This window comes from Eumetopias jubatus, unplaced genomic scaffold, assembly GCF_037043125.1.
Source record: "Eumetopias jubatus isolate StellerSeaLion01/CBP00866 unplaced genomic scaffold, mEumJub1_p1.0 scaffold_11, whole genome shotgun sequence".
In the NCBI taxonomy this organism is placed as follows: Eukaryota; Metazoa; Chordata; class Mammalia; order Carnivora; family Otariidae; genus Eumetopias; species Eumetopias jubatus.
Genome location: NW_028274817.1, coordinates 90,835,447 through 90,860,666, shown reverse-complemented (window position 1 = coordinate 90,860,666; position 25,220 = coordinate 90,835,447). Strand labels below are relative to the sequence as shown.

The 25,220-nt window shown below is 38.1% G+C and overlaps 1 protein-coding gene across 4 annotated transcripts in view; it reads right to left on the bottom strand.

The window, feature by feature from the left end:
• Nucleotides 1-25,220, bottom strand: part of CASK (calcium/calmodulin dependent serine protein kinase) — a 354,818-nt gene that overhangs the window by 272,991 nt on the left and 56,607 nt on the right. For all 4 annotated transcript variants that reach the window (XM_028113495.2, XM_028113492.2, XM_028113493.2 and 1 more), the window contains exon 2: nt 7,442-7,554. In XM_028113495.2, the coding sequence (XP_027969296.1) occupies nt 7,442-7,554 (113 nt within the window). The remainder of the gene's footprint in view (nt 1-7,441; nt 7,555-25,220) is intronic.

Sequence of the window (25,220 nt, the reverse complement as noted above, 5' to 3'; positions counted from 1 at the left end):
GAATTGGATTTGAAGCTTTGTCAGAAATCAGTTGGCTGTCCTTGTATAAGGCTACTTCTGAGCAATCTAACCTGTTCCACTGATCGTGGTCTAGTCCTCTGCCAGTACCACACTGTATTAATTCCTATAAATCTTAACAAATGGGGTAGAATGATTTCTCCCACTTGATTACAGCTTTTCAAAATTGTTTTCTCTATTCTTGTTCTTTTGCCTTTCCATATATAATCTAGGATAAGCTTTCCATACCCACAACAAATCTTCCTAGGAATTTAACTGGAATTGGAGCAAACCGATAAGATAGATCTGGGAAAAAAATGACATCTTTACTTTGTTGAGTCATCCAATCCATGAAGAGAGTACATCTCTCCATTTACTTAGACTGTTGAGTTCTTTCATCAGAGATTTATAGTTTTTACAAGGCTCATAGATATTTCATGGGATTTATACCTAAGAATTTCATTTTGTTTTGGGCCATTGCAAATAGCGTGATGTTTTTAACTGTGGTTTCCAGGTGTTCCTTGCCAAGCATAGAGAAAAAACAGAAATATAATTGGTTTTGGTATGTTCATCTTATATCGTTGATGAACTCAGTAGTTCTGGAAGTTCTGTTATTATAGATCCTTGGGATTTTGTAAATAGGCTTTTGTGTCATCTACAAATAAAAAGTTTAATTTCTTCCTTTCCAACCTATATGCTTATATTTCCTTTCCCTGGCTTATTGTGATGGATCCCAACACTAGGCGGAATAAGAATGTTGAGAATGAATAGTCTTGCCTTGTTCCCCCATTCTGAGAAGAAAAGCATTTTGAGTAAACTTTTCTGGAAAAAAAAAAAAGTAAGGTCTATGTCTACATCCATTTTTTTTTTTTTTTGCATGTGGATGTCCAGTTGTACTAGAACCACTTGTTGAAAAGACCATCCTTTCTCCATTGCCTTTGCTACTTAAAGATCAGCTGGCCATATTTGTGTGGATGGATTTCTGGTCTCTCTTTTCTACTGATCTGTTTGTTTTTTCTTTCACAAATACTACACTGTCTTGATTACTGTAACTTTAAATGAAGTACTGGAGTAATGTCAGTCCACCAACTTTGTTCTTGGTTGCTTTAAGCAGTTATCTCTTAAATCAAGAGAAAAAAGTTGCAATCAAAAATACATTTGTGCTGTCTTTCATATTTATATATGCAATTACCTTCACTGGTGCTCTATTTCTTCTTGTAGTTTGTTACTATCTAGTGTTTTCTTTTGAGCCTAAAGGACTACTTTTACTATTTCTTGTAGGCCAGGTTTGCTAGTGATGAATTTTCTGTTTTGTTTATCTCAGGTCTTTAACCTTCATTTTTGAGGTATCATTTTCCTGGATATGGAATTCTTGGTAGGCAATCTTTTTCTTTCATCATTTTGAATAAGTTACCCTCTTGTCTTCTGGTCTCCATGGTTTCTGACAAGAAGTCTATTAATCTCATTAAAGTTCCCTTGTACACGATGAGTTACTTCTGCGCTTTTGACAGTTTGATTCTGCAATATACTTTGAGTTCACCCTACTTGGAGTTGGATTTTCTTGGGTTTTTTGGATGTGTAGATTTAGATTTTTCATCACATTTGAGAAATTTTTGGCCATTATTTCTTCAAATATTCTATCCCTTTCTCTCCTCCTGGGACTCTAGTTATACATATGTTCATGTGCTTGATTGTACCCTACAGGTCTCTGAGGCTCTGTTCATTTTGCTCAATCTTTTTTTCTCTCTGTTCCTCAACCTAAATAATCTTAATGGACCTATCCTCAAGACTGCTAACTCTTTGCTGTCTGCTCAAATCTTCCATTGAGTCCCTCCAGTATAACTGTCTTTGTTTATTGTACTTTTCCCCACTCCAGAATTCCTATTTGGTTCTCTTTTTATAATTTCTCTTTATTGATAGTTTCTATTTGGTGTGATTATTCTCATATTCTCCTTTAGTTTTTTAGACAGTTTTATTTCTTTGAACACATTTAAAATAGCTGATTTAAACTCTTTTTCTAGGGGCGCCTGGATGACTCAGTTGGTTAAGTGTCTGCCGTAAGCTCAGGTCATGATCCCAGGGTCTGGGATCAAGCCTGGCATCTGGCTCCCTGCTCAGTGGGGAGCCTGCTTCTCCCTCTCCCTCTCCCTCTCCCTCTGCTGCTTCCCCAGCTTGTGCTCTTTCACTCTCTGTCAAATAAATAAAATCTTTTTTAAAAAAATAAACTTTTTCTAGTAAGTCCAACAATTCAGTCTGCTCAGGGATAATTTCTATTGATTGCTTTTTTCCCCATTAATAAGCCCCACTTTGTTTCTTTGTATGTCTCAATTTTTTTGTTGTTGTTGAAAACTAGATGTTTTAAATAATGTGACAACTCTGGAAGTTAGAATCTCCCTTCCTCTAGGGTTTGCTGTTACTGTGGCAGTTTTTGTTCTTATTTGTTTGATAAGGTTTTGGAATGAATTCTGTAAAGTCTGCATTCTTTGTTGAGTGTGGCCACTAAGTCTCTGCTTGGTTAGTTTGGTTGTTGCTCAGGCAGGGGCTGTGTATGTATTGGGGCATACCTTCAACACTCAGGGAGTTGACAACTCTGCCTTAGCATTCAATTCCTATTGGCACAGCCTCAAAGTTGGCTAGAGTTGAGAGCTTAAGGTCTCATTAGGTCTTTTCTGAGAGTGTGCATGGCCTTCTTGATTCCCACAAATAACGTTTGTTGTTTTTTCAGAGCCCCTATAGACCTCTCACTACCCACTTTTTCTTTTTAAGCTTTTAGGTTAGATTTTTGTTTGCCCCAACTGTTACTCTACGACTTCAGGCAGCTGTGAAGTTAAACTGCCTCTAAAAATTTTCAACAAATGCCCCCAGGCAAAAGGTATTTTGCAGTAGGCAATCTCTGAATCAGACCAAATAAAGACAAGCCTTGCAAGTGGGTCCCTTCCAGGAAACTACCAGACAGGTCAGATAATGACAATTTCATGAGCATGAGGCTTTCAAGGAGTTCCATCCCAGTTCTGCCTCCTTTGGTGGCTGCCAGGCTCCTGGTTTTCATCATGATTGTGAACTCTTTGTTTTCAAGGTTACCATGGAACTGGAGAGAGGGGGGTGGGAATGGGGCAAGTTAAAATGCCACAAAGCTCACTGTTCTTAGCAAGAATCAGTGGTTTTTCCTGAATAAATTCTTCCTGCATAACTGCAAACCTTTGGTTAATTTCCAGAGTTCTGAAAAAGTTGATTCTGTTTTTGCCAGTTTTCCCCTCACTTTTATGGAGAGGAGAATTGTCAAAGGTCCTTACTCCTCCAATCTGCTGACATCATCTGCTATCTGGGACTTTTAGAATGAGATATTCTTAGAGACTAGGTAAATTGGAACCCAATCTATATTCTTTCTAGAAGACAATATTCTTCCAAAATAAAAGCTGCCATTTTGAACATTTAAAATTGAACCATAAACAACTGAGTTCCTTCAAGGTCTCAGAACTGTCAATTCAGTTTCCAATTCTATATATCTTACCTTCCTTAAAATTTCCTTGTAACAATTTGCCTAATTTTGATACCTATTTTCAAAACAAAAAAGGTCAAATTTAATCAGTGGTTTAGCAGAGATAAAGAGATATAAATATAAGAGATAAAATGTGTATTAATTAAAAGTTTTAAGATATTCATCAAGGAATTTCATTAATGGAGGCTGTGTATGTACATATGAAAATATCCTCTGATCAGAAGTAATATCCTAATATAAATTCAGCCAGCTTTCATTTAATAAAAACATTATTCATCTCATGTTCACAAGCATCAATTTCATTTTTTCATACATGTGAAAGAAGAAACTGAACCAGTTAGGGATAATATGCCTTTTTAGGAATCTAATAAAAGCTATGGACTTTCTTCCTAGGAAAATGAACATGTATCTGTAACTGAGCTTACAATTTAAGGGGTTCTTGGATACCCCATAACCTGTAAATTAAGAACGCCTACTGAAAAAAAATTATGATTTTAATGGGAAAAATAGAAAACAGATATTCAAATAGTTACATCTTCAGTGGAGCATGAAGAATTTAAAATATTAAAACATACAAGTGGGCTCCAACTAATATATAGTATTTCATTTCAAAAGCTAATCTGTAAATTATGTATTTAGAATTTATTACATGTTCTTATAAAACAATGTTAGAAACAATGGTTGAAGACTAACTGTAAACCTCTTAAAAGTAGGTGCTCTTTTTGTCTGTCTTTGTATTATAATGATCTGTCCAAGTAAAGAGCATATGTTAGGACCTCAAGTGACCCTTTACAAAACCAGTTTTACTCAATAATGTATTTGAATACAAATGCACTAAAACAGGAAAAAATATTGAGGCAATGACAAGGTCAAACAAACCACAAAGACAAAAATTGAAAAATAAAATGGAAGTGATGAATCACTGAATTCTACTCCGGAAACCAATACTGCACTCTATGTTAAGTAAAATTTAAATAAAATAAATTTTAAAAAATGGAAAAAGAATAAAGAATATTATGTGTTGCTTGAGAGACAGGCTTAATTAGAAGAGAATGTAACAGTAAATACAGCTATTTCTAGATATTTAAACTTATGGATTCCTTTTTATTATGTTAAACTTCACTTCAAAATATGTTTCTTCTTAATATAGCATCTCCTACACTTAGCCATGAATGAGGTCATTTTTGGGCCCTAACAGTTTGTAAATGGACTGGAAGGGCAAAAGGGATAAGATGTTTTGCCTTCAGTGACTGGAAAGGAGTTAAAAGACATTGGGAAGGGGAAATTAGTCAGAGGTTTTATATAAATAAAATATTTATTATATATATCTTAAGATGTGTCCAAGTTAAAGTAAGATAGTGTGAACATGAGCAATAAGAGGATATGGGAACACCATCGGAAGGAAGGAAGGGAGGGAGGGAGAGGGGGAGGGAAGGAGGCATGAAGGAAGGGAAAGGAAAGGAAGGGAAGGAAAGGAGGGGAGGGAGGGAAGGGAGGGAGGGGAGAAGGAAGGAAAGGTGGGGGGGTAATGGAGATGGAATTTTGAATTTGCTTCTTGGTCACTGTTTAAAGAAGATGGTAAAACTACATTTTGGTGCCATAAATATAAAGGACAAGTGGCACATTTTCATTTGAGTAATCATGGACTCTTATCAAAACCAGATAAAGTCATGAGTAATACAGAGAATTCAACTGGTATCATTTAATATCTATAGGTTGTGGCCCTACCATATCGGATAAATGAAATGACCTGGCCTTGTCTTCAGAATAGGACTTGAAGACTTTTATATAGCAAAAGCAATGCCAAAACAATGAAGGAATGAACTACAATTTCAGTGACAGTCTCCCATATATTAGGTAAAGACAAGACAAACTCAGGCACATGGACTACATGCCAACCCTCCCCATCTCCCCCCACCTCCTTTTTATTAAGTTTGGCATTTGACTCCCTAACTAGGTGACAATAAAAAAAAAAAAAAAAAAAGAGGTTCAGCCTGGCAGTCTGAGTCTATAGCGCCAGAGATCCCTTGCTGAAAAAAATCTGTCAATAAACAACCTCAGCAAACTGAGAAAGTAATCAATTGCCTCCCTAAAAATGTCTTTAGGGGCGCCTGGGTGGCTCAGTCAGTTGGGTGGCTGCCTTTGGCTCAGGTCATGGTCCCGGGGTCCTGGGATTGAGCCCCACATCAGGCTCCCTCCTCGGCAGGAGGCCTGCTTCTCCCTCTCCCACTCCTTCTGCTTGTGTTCCCTCTCTCACTGTCTCTCTGTCTGTCAAATAAATAAATATTTAAAAAAATGTCTTTAGCCTGGAGAGATTCAGAATTAGGTATAACAATGAGCTAAATCAATACAAAAATTAGTATACTGAGTAACTGATTTAGACTTGTGATTTTAAACTAGACTCTTACTAAGTTCATCAACAGTAACAGAACATTTAAGAGAAATAAAGATTCAACACATCTACAGGTTTAATAAACTATGTTCAAGACCCAGGAAGGTTTTATTAGTTAACAACTGAGGTACAGAAAATCAAATACAGTATATTAAACTTAAATCCAGTTAAATTTTAGGAAACATAATTAAGCTGCAAAGTCTGCTTGGAAGTAAATTTTAAATTCTGCTAAATTTATAAAATAATTTATATTAAAAAGTAATAACAGCCAATTCCAGAGAATGAAACCATGAGATCTAAAACCCCTGAATCTTGCTGTAACATTTTTTTAAAAGATTTTAATTATTTATTTGACAGAGAGAGAGAGACAGCGAGAGAGGGAACACAAGCAGGGGGAGCAGGAGAGGGAGAAGCAGGCTTCCCGCCGAGCAGGGAGCCCGACACGGGGCTCGATCCCAGGACGCTGGGATCATGACCTGAGCCAAAGGCAGACGCTTAACGACTGAGCCACCCAGGCGCCCCTTGCCATAACATTTTAAGGATTAAAGCACTTTAAAAAAATTAGTGCTTCTTGTGAGTTACAGCTTCTAAGAATCTTCTATAATCAGTATATGGATTATAATAATTCAAAGGGTTAAAAAGGTATTTAAAAGCAATGATCCTGAAAAAAGATCTACAGAAACAGATTAACTTGGAGCTCACGGTATGTGGGTTTCTACTTTCCAAAGTTAGGATAACTGGATAAAATATAAATCGGCTACTCTGCCTTAGCTTTTCCAACTTCAACTATCAACTGCATTGTTCTTGGACTGTTAAAAAGCCTGAATTTAGAAGACAGGCGAATTAGAAAAATAAATATAATCAGTTGTGCCAGCTGAAATAGGAGCACATGCGAACTGTGGCTATGTGAAGCTAGGAGTTAAACTGTATAAAAAATAAGTAACTTTAAAATGCTTACCTACTGTTTAAAAACGTTTACATATAAACATGATTAACCATATCAAGGTCTTAAAACCAAAGCTTAAGTCCTGCATGTCATAACCTACTGATCTTTCAAATTTTCACATATACACTCTAAGTGACTTAAGCCAAATGTGATATAGGAGTCTTTTAGTCCTATTAACCATAATCTTCAAGGTGGTAAGTTATGGATTTGGAGGGAATTCATCTTAGTTTCTTTTGAACCTGCAATTACTGTATCTTTGCCATTATTTCCCCTCCCTCTCTTCCCATCCCATTCCGTCTTCCGTACCACAGGACTCAAAATTAGACCCTACAAAAATATATATCCAGATTTCACTTTCTTCTAGTCAAAAACCATAGACCTAGAGCAATCTCACGTGGTTCTGTAACTGTAAATTACTCTAGCTATCTTTCAAATACCATGTTCTAGAATTGACAAACTAGAATGGAATTTAAACTGTCTCCACCCATTTCCCACTACATTATACCCACCACTTCCCCATCCCCAGATGAAAGTTAGGTTGATAAATGGATTTTGGAGATGAAATAAAGCCAGACATCAAATAACTTACTTGAAATCCATCTCTTACCTTCTGTACTTAACCCTGGACTTGATGTGAACTTGGCTACATCAACAATTTTTACAGCAAATTGTTGCCCAGTTTCTCTGTTGATACATCGTCGTACAACACTGAAGGGACCCCTTTAAAAAAAAAAAAAAGGCCAAGTTTAATTCATTGTTTTTAATTAACGTCCCCATCAACATCTTACTGATGTTTCATTGTCTACTATGGCTATAGTTTAAGATCAAATTTAAGTACTATAATTTTGAACATATTTTTCTATAATCCATGAGGTAAATAAGTCGTACGGTAAAGTTATTAAACCAGAAGAGAAAACAAATTTGCATTTCAAAATGACTTCTGAAAATTCTAACTAGTATTCTTATATTCAAGGCAAATAATTTTTGTAATATTCTACATATATTATCAACATCTTAAAGTAAGAAATCACAGTGGTAGTACACACGTAGCTTTTATCTTTTGAAGCAGAAACTTAAGTCATTCTTGACCCCTTCCCCTCTCACCTTACCCACCACCTGTCCAATCTTCACTAACAAGTCCTACCGACCTTCTCTCAAATCTCTCTCAATCCTGTCCACCTCTCTCCATGTATCATACCCTAGGTCTAAGCTACTACCATCTTCTACCAGGACTACTGAAGAACTTGTTTCTCCCACTCATTCTTGGAGTCATGTTTTAAAAATGAAAATCTGATCTTATGTTTCTGTTCAAAATCCCAGAGAAAGAAGGTATTTTCAATGCATATATTTGGTTAGGAACTGAAACACATAAATAATTCCCAAATAGGAAAATACACCCCAGTAAAATCTAGCCAAAAGACTCAAAGAGGCACTTCACAAAGAGAAACCCTGCATGACTTTGCCTCCAACAACCTCTCTGGTCTCACAAGAAGTTACAGAGAAATCTATCTTCCTTAAACTTCAAATTAGAATTGTTCTAAATTGCCGTAGGAAAGGAAGTACTTTCTACCAGGAGAGCCACTGGTGTACTCATTTGAGTCATCCAGCTCTCTCCCTAAATTGGTGGCTCTCAATATTGGCCATACAATTGAATCAGCTGTGATGATTGATAAAACACCAATGCCTGGGCCCACGCATTACATACACACACACGTGGGCACACACAGTTCCTTGTGATTAATAGTTATAAGTATCTGAACCAAAGATAATCCAAAGATTGATTTGTACATGTACATGCTTGATTTGACTACTGAATACAGAATACAACAGCAATATACTATAGCAATTTATCTGAAGGCGATTATAGTTTAAGTCATTAAATACATGTACAGGTATATACATGTGTATCCACCCCCCTCAGGAAAAATAACACCCTCGTTATTTAGCTTTTACAGGTAAAAACAGTACATGTGGATGCCCGTGGTCAATCAGCAGATAAATTCTTCATTTACATTGGGGCACCTGTGATCCCGCTTGCCTTAAAGAAGTTTGTCTTTCTCTCAATTAGGGGACAAAGAATATAATCTAACCCAGACTTAAACATTTCTCTAACATCATATGAATTAGTTGATTTCACCATGCCATCCTCTGGACATCAATTACACCACAGCCTCAAATCTCTCTCTTCAAGCAACCTAACAAAGCTCAACTGGAAGGAAAAAAAATGGTAATAATGTGCCTTTCAGAACTCTGAAGAAAGAGGACCTTTTCGATAACCACTCCAAACTGCTCAAAGATTTTGCTCTAAGAGAAGACAATATAACAAAGTGAGGCAGGACTCCCACAAATGTTTTCATTCTCAATCTGGATATCTTAGTTGTGACTACTTATCCTGACAACAGCAAGCAATTTCAGGAAATGCTTAATGTAACTGGTTTTTGTCCACACTTAAACCCTTGGGATTCTATTTATATATACATTTGTGTAGTGTGCTTCAATTCACTATATCTTTTTGGAAATTTTCCAAGATCTGTATGTGGGATTATTTGTGGACCACAGAGTCAATTTTTTACTTTTTCCTGTTTGATGAAAGGTAGGCAAGAAAAGCATAGCTTCTCTCCCTGCCCTTTTAGTAATAGTAAAATGAAGACACCTACAGAAAAAGGAGAGAAAAGGGAATTTGGAGGGGGGAAAAAAAGCATTTAAGTCTATGAATAAAAAATCAAACCCAATCCTCAATTCTTTAGGCTAATTCTATAATGTGAGGCAAGGAAAATGAGTTTATTTATGAACTACTGATGACCTGAAGACAGGTCAAAAAGTAAAGCATTTCAAGGGTCTGTCCCTCAATGGCACCCAGGAGTTAGGAGAAGTGAATCAAATTTAGTACACAAAAAAGACACTGAAATATACTTTTAAGTTTTTCTTATGATTTAATCCATCAACCAGAAACTCAGTGGAAACTGATAAAAATTTGAACAGTTATAGAGTGTCTGTAATTTTAGCAGGATTTGAGTACCTATATTTGGTTGATAGGTTGAAGATGGGCAGGCAATGAAATACTCTGGCTTGGTTTCCCATCTTAAGAAGAGAGGGTATATGGGCACTTAGGTGGCTCAATTGGTTAAGCATCTGCCTTCAGCTCAGGTCATGATCCCGGGGTCCTGGGATTGAGCCCCACATTGGGTTCCCTGCTCAGAGGGGAGTCTGCTTCTCCCTCTCCTCTGCCCCTTCCCTCTGCTTGTGCTCTCTCTCTCAAATAAACAAAATCTTTAAAAAAAAAAGAGGGTGTAATAAAGTGTGTGTAATACAGTAAATGTTTTATACTTATTAATTATATTTGAATGATATTTTAAGGAACAGCAAAAATTCAGGAGGCCTAAGTCTGGTCATTCATCTGGCCGAAACTCTTCCATGCTTGAAATTTCATCCTCACATTTTTTTTTTTAGTCTATGGTACAGCTGATTCTTGAGTATTTATGTGGCGGGAAATATTGACAGACAGTTGTAAGCCATCATCATAAGCTATTATCTTTCTCATATTTCTACTAATTCTCGCCAGCATGTTAATCAAAATGAAATAAGATAATTGATAGCATTTCAGATTTGATAAAATAGAAGTTCGTTGTTCAACTCTTTTAGAATAATGAATTTTGATTAGGATTGTGGCACAAGGTTCCATTTGAGGCAGGTGGTGGCTCACAGAATTCTGTTTTTAAGTAAAAGGTCAATGAAACCAGAATATGTTGTAAATGAATAAATATTGCTGTACCACGCCCTAAGGTTTTGAAAAAAATGCAGCTGCGTCTCTATGCAGTCACAGAGTCCCCTCCTCTGGTTTTCATTATGTGAAAAAGGTTAAGTCTAGGCAATGAGCAATAAAAAAAATATTTATTTATTTATTTATTCTTTTAGAGAGAAAGAGAGGAGGGGCAGAGAGAGAGGGACAGAATCCTCAAGCAGACTCCCTGCTGAGTGGGGAGCCTGACATGGGGCTCGGATCCCAGGGCCCTGAGGATCATGACCTGTGCTGAAATCAAGAGTCTGGATGCTTAACCGAATGAGCCACCCAGGCGCCCTGGAAATGAACAATTTTGATACCAAAAGTAAACATATCAAAAAAGGAGACTAGAATTAAGGCTGAAATCAGGCTAGAATATAGTAGTATGTTGGTTTCCAGGATAACAGATTTAACACAATGCATCTCATTTATTTTCCTCCCCAGACTCCACTACAACGATACCAAAGGGGCTATCACTTTTTAAAAAGGACTAGGAGACACTAGAGGAGACAACAGTAATAGTCAAATTTGGGAAGCAAAAAAGCAGATGGAGTACTGGTAACTGACTTACCAGAGTCAGGAAAGCTGAAGTGCAAAGAGAAAATAAGGAAAGTTCATAAACCAAACCCATATACACTCCAGAATCCTCAAGACACTCAAACTGGCAGCACCAGAAAACCCTGGAACTAGAGGTTAAGAGGGTGGGGCTAAAAGAGCAGGTTTGAATGAAATCTCTAGAGAAGCAGTTAAGAGTCCTAGGTCCCCTCCACACCCATACTCCATCTCACTGTGCAACTGCCCTACTGTCGTTCTATCACAGATCTGCTCTAGAGAGGGTAAAACATAGGGTCTGAGAACTGGGGGCACAAGGCAGTTGAGGAAGTGGGTACTAGTAAATGGAAAGCTAGGGGATTGAGTGATCACACACAAAACTGAATACAGACAGCCCCACTCCTTTCCCTCTTAACTGGGGGTACGTTAGAAGCTAGATCTTTATTCTTCAGGCAGGAGATTTTCTGTTGTGTATATGACCAGGCCAGAAGGAAAGACCTATAGATAAGGACTTGAACTGCTCAACGAGCTCCGCCCACAAGTTCAGAGCTCTCAATCAGCCTTCAATCCCTCTACTGCGGGATTTCCAACCACAGCACTACTGACATTTTGGCCTGGATAGTTCATCGTTGTGTGAGGATGTCCTCTGCATTGTAGGATGCTTAACAGCAATCCGGGCAGCACCCCTGATCCCGTTTTGACAGCCAAAAAACGTCTCCAGACGTTGTCATATGTCCCCTGGGGGGGCAAAATAGGCTCCAATTGAGAACCACTGCTCTATTCCTACTCAAGAGCAGACTGCCAAGCTCCCGAGGTATCTGGAGAACAGTATGTAATTTGGAAGGGAGAGATCACAAAACAGAAAGAGCAACCTAAAGGAAGAAGACTAAACAAGGAAAAAAAAAAAACCAACAACCAAACCCTTCAAACTACCATATCTCCAGAAAGCTATTATAACTATGAAACAAAAACAGAACTTTCAGAAAATTAAAAAAGGGCTCTTGAAAAAGAAATACCTCAAGAAATTTAAAACTCAATAAAAGGGCTAGAAGATAATGTTGAGGAAATGCCCCAGAAAGTAAAGCTAAAGGAACAAAAGAAATGGAGTGGAAGAACGCAAGAGAAGCATTCAAGAAAATTTCTTAGAACTTAAATCATGAGTTGCCCAAATTAAAAGGACCCACCAAATACTCGACAAAATAGATCAAAGACCCATGTCCACACATGCCACCGTGGAACTTAAGAGCACTGTGGGCCAGATTTTCCATTTCTAGAAATGGAGGGAAGGGTGTGCTGGGAGGGGAGGATCATATGGCTCACACTGGAAGATCAGGAAGCGGAATGGCTTCTGATTTCTCAATGCCAACTCTATAAGCAAGAAGACAACAGAGCAACATCTTCAAAATCATGGAGGAAATTTCTAACTTTTAATTCTATATCCAGCCAGAAAAAAATCAGTAATCACAAAGACATTTTCAGACATGAAAGAGCTCAATAAATTACTTGCAATGCATACTTTCTGAAGAAATTATTTTAAGGTATGTTTGCCAGGACAAGAGACTAGATCACTAAAAAAGGATGTCAAGAGACAGCAAAGAGGAGACCCAATACAGGAGATGGATGAAAGAGCCCTCAGGAGTATAAGGGAGGGAGACCTCAGGCTGTCAGCCAGGTGTCAAGGAAAGGTTAACCAGTGCAGACTGTGAGCTGTCAAAGATTCCCACTGCCATGGACCCCCTTTCTAACCTCAAAACAAGGAGGAGTGGCTGGGCTGGGCCCAGATTCTTCTGTTTTGCTTTTTCTAACCAGGGGCTGTTAAGATTCCTGCTCTTCTCTGCTGCCTGGATTAGCAGAAGACTGTCATTTTGCTCCACAGTAGTCGGCATATTCCTGAGAGCTGGATGCAGGTCTCAGCGGACCAGAAAGCAGGAGAAGGCAGAGCAGCCCAAGCCCCCTGACCATATCCCTGCAGAACAGAAAACCAGCCCCCATACCATAGCACTGATGTCTTGCCTGTGAGGAGCCCCGCATCGTGGGATTTATGCGGGACCTTGCCAACCGACTTCCCAGACGGGGTTCCTATACACTCTCAGGGTATCTGAAGCCAGACTGTGAACAAGAGGTTCTGTTCAGCTTTTCTCCTCCTGAGAATCTTCAGACAATACTGGTAATATTGCCCTTTCTAAGTGCGTCCTTACTACTGTTTTTTTTTTTTTTAATTTTATTATGTTATGTTAGTCACCAAACAATACATCATTAGTTTTTGATGTGATCCACGATCCATTGTTTTCATATAACACCCAGTGCTCCATGCAGTACGTGCCCTCCTTAATACCCATCACCGGGCTAACCAATCCCCCCTCCCCCCTCCCCTCTAAAACCCTGTTTGTCTCTCAGAGTCCATATTCTCTCATGGTTCATCTCTCCCTCCAATTCCCTCCCGGCCATTTTCCCCTTCTCCTAATGTCCTCCATGTTGTTCCTTATGTTCCACAAATAAATGAAGCCATATGATAATTGACTTTCTCTGCTTGACTTATTCCACTTAGCATAATCTGCTCCAGTCCCATCCATGTTGATGTAAAAGTTGGGTATTCATCCTTTCTGATGGCTGAATAATATTCCATTGTATATATGGACCACATCTTCTTTATCCATTCATCTGTTGAAGGGCATCTCGGCTCTTTCCACAGTTTGGCTATTGTGGACATTGCTGCTATGAACATTGGGGTGCATATGGCCCTTCTTTTCACTACATCTGTGTCTTTGGGATAAATACCCAGAAGTGCAATTGCTGGGTCATAGGGTTTTTAAAGACTAAAGGATATCTGTTTAGGCATACATACCTAGGTGGTAAAGCTAAAAAGAAAACCAAAAGGAATGATTAAAAAGGAATGATTAATATAAAAGCCAGGATAGCAGTTGGTCGGGGGGCGGGGGGAGAGGAGAGGTTGTTTTGGGAAAGGGGCATACAAAGGGCTTTTAAAGGTACTTAGTAATATTCTATTTCATCACCTGGATGATGGATTCATGAGTTTTCATTTCACTATTATTCTCTAATACACACACATACTTTATACAATCCTCCATACATGTATTTCCTAGTTTAAAAAATGTTTTTAATGGCTTAGAGGTACATCCCTAAGATCTTGCTAATCAAAGGTCTTAGTTTTTTTTCATATCTGTACAAATTGTTTTAAGTGACTTGATACATGTAAATGAAAAAAACCAACGTTTATATCTCAAACATTATAAAGTTAATATGAATTATGTTCTTTGTAACAGTGCGAACTTCTTGTCCATATCACAGGCCTAGAAGCTTCACTGCTTTATAACAAATTATGCAATGTACCACAAGGATACAGGAAAACCATGAAGAAAAAGAACCACCAATTAACAAAAGGAAAGAAACGGATGGGGGAAGGGAAGACCAAGAACAAATTCCTATTTTATATATATATATTTACACACACACACAGACACACAGTTGATATACAATCTTCATTATTTGTAGAGTATTTACGAAGTCACTTACTAACACTTGTTTGTAACCCAAAATCAATACCCACTGCACTTTCACAGTCATTTACAAACACATGCCTAACAGTGAAATATTTGAGTCGCCTGATGTGGATTTACCAGCTAAGGGTGAACAAGGTGACACTCAGCCTTCTTGTTTCAGCTGTCATACGGTAAGCAAGTGTTCTTTTTGCCATTTAGTGTATTTTTTACATTTTGTGCTTTTTGTTCGTCATTTCGCTGTTTCAAATGGCCTTCAAGGGTAATGCTGAAGGGCTGTCTAGAATTCCTAAGTGCAAGAAGGCTGTGCTATGCCTTAAGGAGAAAACAGGAGTGTGAGATAAGTTTCATTCAAGAATGAATTACAGAGCTGTTAGTCATGATTCAATGTTAATCAACAATATATATGAAATAAGGTATCTTCAAACAAAAATACACATAAGACAGGTTATGTATTGATTAGTTGAATAGGTGACCAAAGGCTCACAGGAGCCTAACCCCGTATTTCCCTAAGGGGCAATGGTTCAGCATTCATTCAGTGTTTGGGGCAACTTCATAGAACATAACTACTGCAAATAATGAATATCACCTGTGTGTGCGCACGTGTGCATATGCATACACACATATACACATGTGTGTATTTGTATTCTGTAATGTATATTTATAATATGTAGTATTATGTTACATGGTTTTAGAATATAAACTCAATGAATACCTGGTATATATTAGACCCTCAATAAGTATTTGGTGAACAATGGATCAAAAATAAACTAGGAATGAGCAAAGCCACTGATAAATTTATCATACCACACAATTTTACACAAGTATATAAAATTGAAAAATCATGGTACTTCTAGCTATTTCTCTACCAATTTACTAAGTCTGTATTTTCCTATGACTTTCTATATAGTTCTGATGTTAGCTGAGGGAAATAAATGGTGGGTGGGTAAAAAGGAAACAAACTAAAAATAATAATGACATTAGCAGTAAGAATAGTCTTAAGAACTACATTCTACAGACACATAAATACATATAAAAATAATACTTAATAAAGGTAACAGTAGTCTTTTCCTCTTATTTCAACATTGTTAGTCATTGCTACTAAAGAAGAGCTCATACATATCATTCCATCAAGAAATTCTTTCCCTGTCTTCCTGTAGTTTTCTGGCAGTGACAGGACAGGAATGTTGTTCTGACATTTGTTTTTCTCTTTAATACATCTGGGACCACTCCCACCTCCAACACACACACTTACATACACACACTAAGCTAGGTTACTTTTGGTACAGTGACTAAACCAAAGGAAAAAAGCTTGCCTAATCATAGCTACTATTAAAGAAACACACATGAGGTGGAAAATTATTAAAATCAAAGTCTCAGGAACTGTTGCCTAAATGTTAACAATCAAAGACCTGACACCTCGAAGAATTAAGCTCAGTATAATTCAGATTGTTCCTTGAAAATAGAAAGGGGAGGCTTATTTGAAAATTTGGCAGTGGATCTCCAATAAGCTAATAGAACAAATCTAGCTCAACTGTCAAAGCTGAGTAATTCAAAGAGTTAAAACTCACATTTACTCACTCAGTACTTATACTGGCATAATTAGTACCTCTGACAAACCCTGACAGTTCAGTGAAAAGTTTAGTAGACCTTTCTTTAGATTTTTATGTAGCACACCGTTCTCTGGTCTGAATCTACACAGGATATATTCACGACTTTTATGAGAGGGCTGACTGCAGAGTATACATAGCAATTCCTGCTAATCCAAAGTCCTGGAAAACTTGATATGCTTTTTTGTGCGTGTGTGAGCGCATGTGTTTGAAGGGCTAGGGTTAGGGCCATAGTAGAAGGATATGGACTCTCAGTCTTTGTTAGTTCATATATGATGGAGCATGTATCAAGGAGATGTGCTAAGAGGAGAAAAAACATTTTAACAGATAAGAAACAGGAAGAAGAACAAAGGAGGAAGGAAAGAAAAAAAACAAAACATATGAAGAACTGTAAACTAAACACACCCCACTGTAAGAATTCTGACTTGGTTGTACATATTTTGGCCTTTTTAGCCAAATATATAAAGAACTTTCAAGATACTGGATATTGAAGCACTGACATTAAAAAATTCTATTGATATTTGCACATTTTATTCATTTACTTCATTTTCCCCCATGGAAGTAAGACCAAAAAAAAAAAACAAAACACCAAAAACAAAGGACAAACAAACAAAAGATTAATAAAGCAATTCTTGTCCTCAGGAAACACCTAATCTTAACAGACTGCTGTAGGTATGTATACATGATTTTAGTATAATGTTATAGAGCAAGGAATAAAAACAGTTTAAAACAGTATAATACCAAGAATTTATTATCTATGGATAGGAAGGTGGTCAGAGGAAGCCTCTATGAGACAGAAACACTTAGGAGGGCTTGGAAAGATGAATACATTTTTTCAGGCCAAAACAAGGGAAAAGGGAAAACTCCAGAAATTAGTAGGAGCATGTGGAACAGCCTACAGCCAAGTCAAAACATGGTTTGTGCTGGATACTACAAGCTATTTGGTATTGTTGGTGTGAAAAACCGGAGGGTGAGAAGTAGATGGAAAGGGAGAAAGGCATAAAAGTGGAAGATGGGTTGAAGAATGAGTGGGGGTCAGTTAGGAAGTTACTACAACATTAGCCCAAGCATGAGGTGACAAATACCTAAACCAATACAGCAGAGGTAACTGATAAAATAAATTGACAATGTAGTGGGGTGCCTGGGTGGTGCAGTTGAGAGACCGACTCTTGGTTTTGGCTCAGGTGGTGATTTTGGGGTTGTGGGATCGAGCCCTGTGTCAGGCTCCGTGATCTGTTCGGAGTCTGCTGGGGACCCTCTCCCTCTCCTATTGCCCCTCCCCCTGTGCTCACATGTGCACTCTCTCTCTCTCAAATAAATAAATCAACCTTTTTAAAAAATTGACAGTGTAGTGAATGATCAGCTTGGGGGTCAGATGAAAGAATGACTTACAGATTTCTGGCAACAGTTACTGAGTAAATAACGATACCATCAAATGAGAGGGGCTACATGACAAAGAGCTAATAGAAAACTGACAAAGGAGAAACGTGGTTGTGTTTTGAAAATACTGATTTCCAAAATATTGATTTCCATGAACTATCCAGGCAGAGATCTATTGAGGACAATTAGGAATATAAAGTTCAAGGAAGGGGTCAACATGTAGACGATGAGGACAACACCAAACACCATTGACAGCATACCATTTGCCAAGCATGCTGCTAAGAACTTTACATGGATTCTCTCACTTGTAATGTATAACATTATCTATCATAACAGCTAAGAAACTATTAGCCCCATCTTATAGATTAGGAAAACTGAGGCCAAGACAGGTTGTCTAGGGCCAGACAGTGAATGGTAGAGTCAGGACTGGAACCAAGACATATGGAACTCCAAGATCTAAGTTCTCAATCTCTGTCCTAAGGAGGCATGAGCGAACAGGAGGTAACTTAAGTCATTCATGTGAATGAGGTTACTTCAGAGTACAGACCAAAAAGGACAGAAGACAGAGCCCCAGAGAACATGAACAAATCCCATCTCTCTGAAAGGAACTGCTGGAAACATCCCCTCAGAAAGACTGCAAGAAGCCCAGGAAGAAAAAAAAAAGTGCTAAAGGCAAGCTCTTAGAACATAGTATGTTACAGAAATACAGACACAAAGACCAAGTGCTTAGCAGCGTCTGCCCTAGGCGTGAACACAGGGATTCTCCCCATTCCTCTCAAGGCAGGCACGAGAAAAGCCTAATTTTCCTTTTTAAATTAAGAGCTGCACATTCTCATTGTTATTTTCTAAATGTGGGACTATATATCGGAAACTGACCCAAAAAAAATATTTAGTAGAGAAACAACTTTTTGGAAACTTGCCTCCTAACTTTCTACTAGTGTTTGTGAACTTACTTATAACTAGTACTAAATATATCACAATTGCCAAATTCCGCATGCATACTCTATAGTCTTTATAAACTGAAACTAAAAATTATGGAAGGCTGGCAGAATGAGGTTATATTATAAATCATATTTATAAAAGGAGTGTGTTCTGTTAACATGCCACTAACATAGCTCTCCAAATGCTCCGTTATTCCTGTAACAGTACGTTGCCTGCCATTAGCTATTACTTGGCCCAGAAGTTACTATCTTCATTAATAGATTTTTTTTTTCAGTGATACTTCTGTAGAGTACTGTTAATCTCTTCCCACTCAGAACCACGTTTTATGGATCTCCATAACAAGTTAGGCCTAATTCTGAATTAAATAAAATTAAATTATCTTATTTAAATTACATAAATTAGTGAAAGAAACCTCAAAGCCAGCAATACGCTCCTTTCTCTATTATTCATTTTAGTTGCGATAGGATTATGCAAAGTTTATATAGCAGCACAGAAACAAAAATGGATTTAGCTAACACTCTAAATTGGGGTTTCCCAAATTGGCATCTTGTGCAGTCCTTAAGGAATAAAAGTTTCTCTGTCAAGTTTGGCAAACACCATATAAAATACTTACCCCCCCATCCCCGCCCCATATTCACATTACGCATCAGCAGCTAAGTCTTTGCAGTCAGAAAACCAGCATCTCTCTCCTCCACCCTCTACTGCCATCACCCACGCTGCTGCACCTATTAATCATTAGTGTTCCCTGAAAAGCATGTTGGACTGGTGATCTAAATTTTAATATTTATAATCACACTGCAGATTACGAAGTTGTAACGGCTGTGAGCCATTCAGATTTCAAACTTTTCTCTGAAACAAATATTCTCCCACCCCCACAGGGCATACAAATTGTTGTTTAAATTCTTACAGAGAGGGAGATAATCCAATTGTTTGCTTAGTAAAGGATGGAAAAGATTTAACTATGCAATTTAAATGTCTATTTATTAATACTCCCAAAAGTAATTTACTTTTTACAATTGTTAATATAAGCATATTCAGCAGGCAGTAATGTAACCTCTGGTCTTTTAACCAAAAAACAGTTAACAAAAAGGCAAAGCATAGAAAGGAAATAAGCATTTATACCTAATTACCCAGCTCAGTGCAGGGCAGCAGAAAATAGGTTTTGAATCATAATTGTAGTAATCAGTTTCTAGGTCTAAAGAAGGAGATGATCTGGAAAATAACTGCTTTAGGGGAAAAAAATCAGAAAATAAGAGTATAAAATAAATGGATATAAACTGTTTAGGCAAGACAGTAAAATCGAATATTCAAACAGTTGGGGAATTTTTCAAGTTAGATAAGAAAGCACAGTCCCTGCATGTTAACAAGGAATATGCAAGTCAGTAAAGCTTATTTTCCCAGGGATCGATCAATCATTCAGTGCTTATATAAGGACGTCCTTTTAATCAATAAGGCATGTAATAGAGCACAGAGGACAAGAAGAGAAAAGCACCAGCATATTTCTCAACGCGTCTGAAACTGAACTCCTGAGCTTTTCAATCTCCTTTCTCCTGCTCTCAGTTGAGGGCCAACTCCACATTTCCTTTCAGTTGCTTAGCCAAAACTTATGGTGCCATTCTTGATCCCTTTCTTTCATATTCCAATTCCAATTCATTAGGAAATGCTCTTGGCTCTACTTTGCTGAGATCTTTATTTTCATTTGTTTCAAGAAAATTTGTAACCAACTGCTGGAACAATTTTATGACAGCTGAATTCAAAAGCCCATGAAATAATTCCAGTATCTGATTCAAAGTCGGTATTGGCCTCAGCTGAAGGCCTTTTTTCATTCAAATTGTGGTTTTCCTGGTGCTTAATAAATATCTTGGACGCTGTGGTCTTTACTGGACTCTTGATCAAAAAATCTTCTATTTTAGCAGGCTATCGCCCTGTTTAGGTTTAGTATGTAAGTTCTTGAGTTCTTTTGCGGGCTGCAGTTCTAATGACAGTTGTTTAGTTTTCTGAGCCCTTACGGTGCTGTTCTGGTCGGCTTCCTCTTTCCAGGGCTGCTGGAGGCTCCCAGTCAAACCGTGCTGATGCTATCTGCGGGGTGCCTCCCAGGACCACTTGCTCTCCCTGGGCAACCTTAAAGAGCGCAGGCTGCAGTCAGAAGCTACCGGGCCTGGGTCTCCTCCTGCCATGGGGTGGACAGCAGGGAAACAAATGACTGCTGCTACCATGGCCTGGCCTTTGTTCTTGTGGCCACTGTAGGCAGATCAGAAGCCTGGGGCCTACGTTGTGGCAGAGGGACTGAGATAGCCAGGGCTTTGACGCTGCCGGCAGATCAGACTGCCCACCAGGGCTCCAGGCTTTGCCGTTCTTGCTGGGGCTGTGGGCAGATCAGACTGCCCACTGGGCTCCAGGTGTGGAATCCCACAAAGTCTCTGTGGAGCTTCCTCTTGCCTGGGGAAAGGGGCTAGACAAAACAGGCTTTTGTTTTTGTTTTCTATGCCCTTTGGTGAATCTGGGTAGTAGGTCTCTCCAGCACCCAGTCCAGGAGTAAATGGGAAGTAAAGAAAACCCACTTAAGTCCCCACATTGTCATTCCTCAAGTACTGTTACTCTACCTTCTTTCCAGTTCTGAGTCCTTCCTTTTATTGCTGTCAGTTAAATAATTTCGAAGGCATTTATAGTTGTATTTATAGGGGAGGGGCAGGAAAAAGGGAGTCTAAACCACCTTGTCCCAGAAATGGAAGTCAATGCATTTTCAACCTCTTGTGTTCTGGCTAGTATTCGGGGTCCATTCTATTCAAAATTCGGAAATGAGTTACAGTTCTTTTAAGTCCAATATAGCCAGTTGAAAATAGTAGCCATTAAACTCGTCAGATCCATACTATAGTTTTCCATGACTCCTGGCTCAGAATTTGAGTCTCAAGCAAGCAACTGATGTTTCTCAACCTTCTGCAGTTTGAGGAATACTGAACTAGACAAGGTATACTAGAATAGGGGTACCTTTCTGTTATCTCCACACACACGTGTGCACACACATTCATACTTGCACACTCGCTCACCCTGGCAGCCTTCTGGAATCTAAAAGGAGATCTGAGATACCAGAGTCTCCTCAGTGTATTTTAGTCACGGCATATTGGTTGGAAAATGGTGTTTTAAATAATCCCATTATTTGATCTTACCTATTATAGAAAATAAGGCAAGTTAGGGGTCACACGAATCCACATAAAGAAGGTGATGCATAACTGAAGATCAGCTCTTAATAAAGGATCTGTTGGGTGACTCAACTAGTACTTTGAGGGCAGGGATTTTTGCTTATCCACCTTGTTTCTCTAGTACATAGAACTATGGGTAACATTATGCTAGAGGAGACACAAATGCTTTCCGGATGGACAAATGCACTCATAAATCCATTTTAGGATGCACAAATAAGGGTGTCATCTTGGAGACACATTCGTGTAGTTGTATTTTATTTCATCTAAATTATAGTTAATAGCTTTCTAGCTCTTCAATCTCTTGGAGATTTTCACTTCTCTAGTAGAAATAAAACTTTTAACTTGTCAATGCCCATTACTGAAAGGCAGGCAAAAGTTGTAAAATCATATGACATGTTAATTTTTAAATACTTCAAAAATACACTCTTTTGTTTTACTAGAAATGTTGCATGCCAATTCAAAATCCTTCTAATGCTACCGTAATTAAAACTCAAAAAGCAGACTTTTCTACTTCTAACATGTAGTAACATCTGTTCTTAAACACTTTTAATGATTTAAAACAGGCCTTGTAAACTTGAGGCATTTTACAAAAGCAGTATTTTGTAATGGCAGAGACCCAACTATAGCTCCTAAAATTCAGAAAGCTTTTCAACCTGAAAGTTTATAAAATGAGCTGTGATAATGATTAGCTCAAAATCAATTTAAGCTTTTTGTTTACTTGAATGTTTAAACAGTTTACTAAAACAAACTTCACTTTGTATAAACTGACAAGATTAAATATGAGCCTCAATCACAATAACAGTTTACCACAAGATATAACCAAATGGAAATAAACTACTTCTTTTATTCATATGATCACTTTTTTGATGAAATCATAAGTAAATAAACTCAAGACTCAGAAGACAAAGAAACTTCATGGTTCCTAATTAATGCTGGATTGAAGACTAAATCTTAAGCACAAGCTTAAATCAGTAAATAGACATAGGATGAGATGATAAAACTAGAAACATTCTATAACCAATGACTAATCATCCATCCATTAAAAATCAATACATATGCAATTACTACTTAGTGTCCCTTAACCAAATCCTTTATTTTATAGCAGCCATTAGGGAAAAAATAAGGAATGAAACATGCAGAATATCTAGCACAGATACAAAACAGATGGGTTGAGATCACATAAAAGAACACGATGTTTTTGACATATGAATTTTTTAGGCAGCTTCACTGAGTGACCACTGAAATTTCCAAGGGAAAAAAAATTATTCTACTAGCCAAGAATCCTTGCACGTTAAAACTGCATAATGAACTTACAACTTCCTTTTAGCATGCCCAAGCAACCTAGAGGTACAAATACGCCAGCTACAAATATCCCTTAAGTATGAAAAGTCCCTTTAAGAGAAGACAATTTACCTCTTGATAGACTTAACTTTTTCCTCTTTAAATCAAAACCATCACAGCATAAACAGAGCATGGGCTTCAGAATTCAAAAGACTTGGGGCTGAATCCTGGATGTGCCCCTTACTATGATGACATTTGGTCGGTTATTCAGGCTTTCTGACTCCACTTTATTTAAACTGCAAAAAAGAGGGAGGCCTGGGTGGCTCAGTCGTTAGGTGTCTGCCTTCGGCTCAGGTCATGATCCTGGGGTCCTGGGATTGAGTCCCACATCGGGCTCCTTGCTCAGTGAGGAGCCTGCTTCTCCCTCTCCCTCTACTGCTCCCCCTGCTTGTGCTCTCTCTCTCTCTCTCTCTCTCTCTGACAAATAAATAAATAAAAATCTTTAAACTGCGAAAAAGAGATAACAGCTACTTCAAAGAGTTCTGAGGAGATAAGAGAAGGCATAGAGGCCTGTGCCTGGCACATATGCACAAGAGGGTACTTCTTCAGAGGGTCATCTGTTACTGGACAAGTATCTCTTTGTTCCTCCTCCCCTACAAAATAGGAGACAACTCCCATACTACTAAGGTGCCATTTCACTATCAAAACCAAGAATCAGGAAAATACCAGGGAGAGTTCTGTTCCTATTAATAGTGAAACAGGTAATCAGGACCAACCTTCCTACTTAAGAACAAACTAAAACCCAGAAGCACACCAACACTCTTTCTCGAAAGTATAAATATCTTATATTTAAATTTTGCCAGTTGAAGACCTAGGAGAACAAGAGAACCCACAGCAGTAAGCTCAGCCACACACAGCTTCTTTTGTCTACAGGGCGATTCTCCACTCCTGAGAAGTAGCTGCCTCATAGGATTCCTATGGCCTCGTAGGAATGGGCGAGTAAAGAGAAGCCTTGCAATTTACCTGAGAAACCAATCCCCACTTTATTCTGGGTTCTTCTGAAAAGCTAGGCCTATGGTGGAGGTGAACCAAAAGCAAACACAGCCTTGCATGAACTTGGAGTATGGCTCCCTCTTATCTGGTAGCCCACAGAATCTCAAACCTTAGTTGGATTAGGGCATTCCTGGCTATGAACTTTCCCCCACAATCCTAGCAAGACAAATCCTGTCTTGAGAAAGACACTGCCATCTTAGTATGAGTAAGAACTGGAATAAGGGACAAAAGAAAAAGACCAAAGCATGAGATACTGGAAAAAAAAAATATAATAGCCCAAATCTAAAACTCAAAGGATGAATGGATTTCTGGGAGCTGAAGTTAAGAATTAGTAAAGGGGAATACACGTCAGAAGAAATGATCTGGAATACATCATGGAGAAAAACAAGAAGAAAACAAATTACAAGGTAAGAGACTTGGATGAAATAATGAGAAGATTTAATGTATGTTAACTGGGGTCCCGGCAGGAAAGAAGACAATGAGGTCAAGGCAATATATGAGGAAACAGTGGAGAACTGTTTTATAGAATGTTTTCACAGAATATTCAGACATGTCTAGCCACAAATTCAAGACTCCCAGTTAATCACAGAATAAATAAAATCTATACCTAGACACAACATAGGAAAACAAAGACAAAGAAAATAACCAGAGGTTAAAGAAAGATTATCTTCAAAGAAGTGACAATTTGACAGCTGACAACAGAATCCAGAAGACAATGGAACAATTCAATGAGATGAAATAGTGTCATCCAAACAATTTTATACCCAGGGATTCCATCATGAAAGCAAAGGCGAACACAAACTGAAAGAGTATGTCATAGCAGACCCACACTAAGCCAATTTTTGGGAGGGAAAATTACTCCTGATGGAAGGTCGGAGATGCAAAGAATGAAAAGCAAAGTAAGACATAAATACATGGGTAAATCTAAATACGGACTGTGTAAAACAATAATGTCCCGTTGGTGTACAAATATAGAGAATTAAAATGTATGACAAATATTAAATCAAGAAGGAATAAAGTTCAAATTTCCTAAGATCCTTGCACTGGCTGAGGTAAGGGTAATAAGACT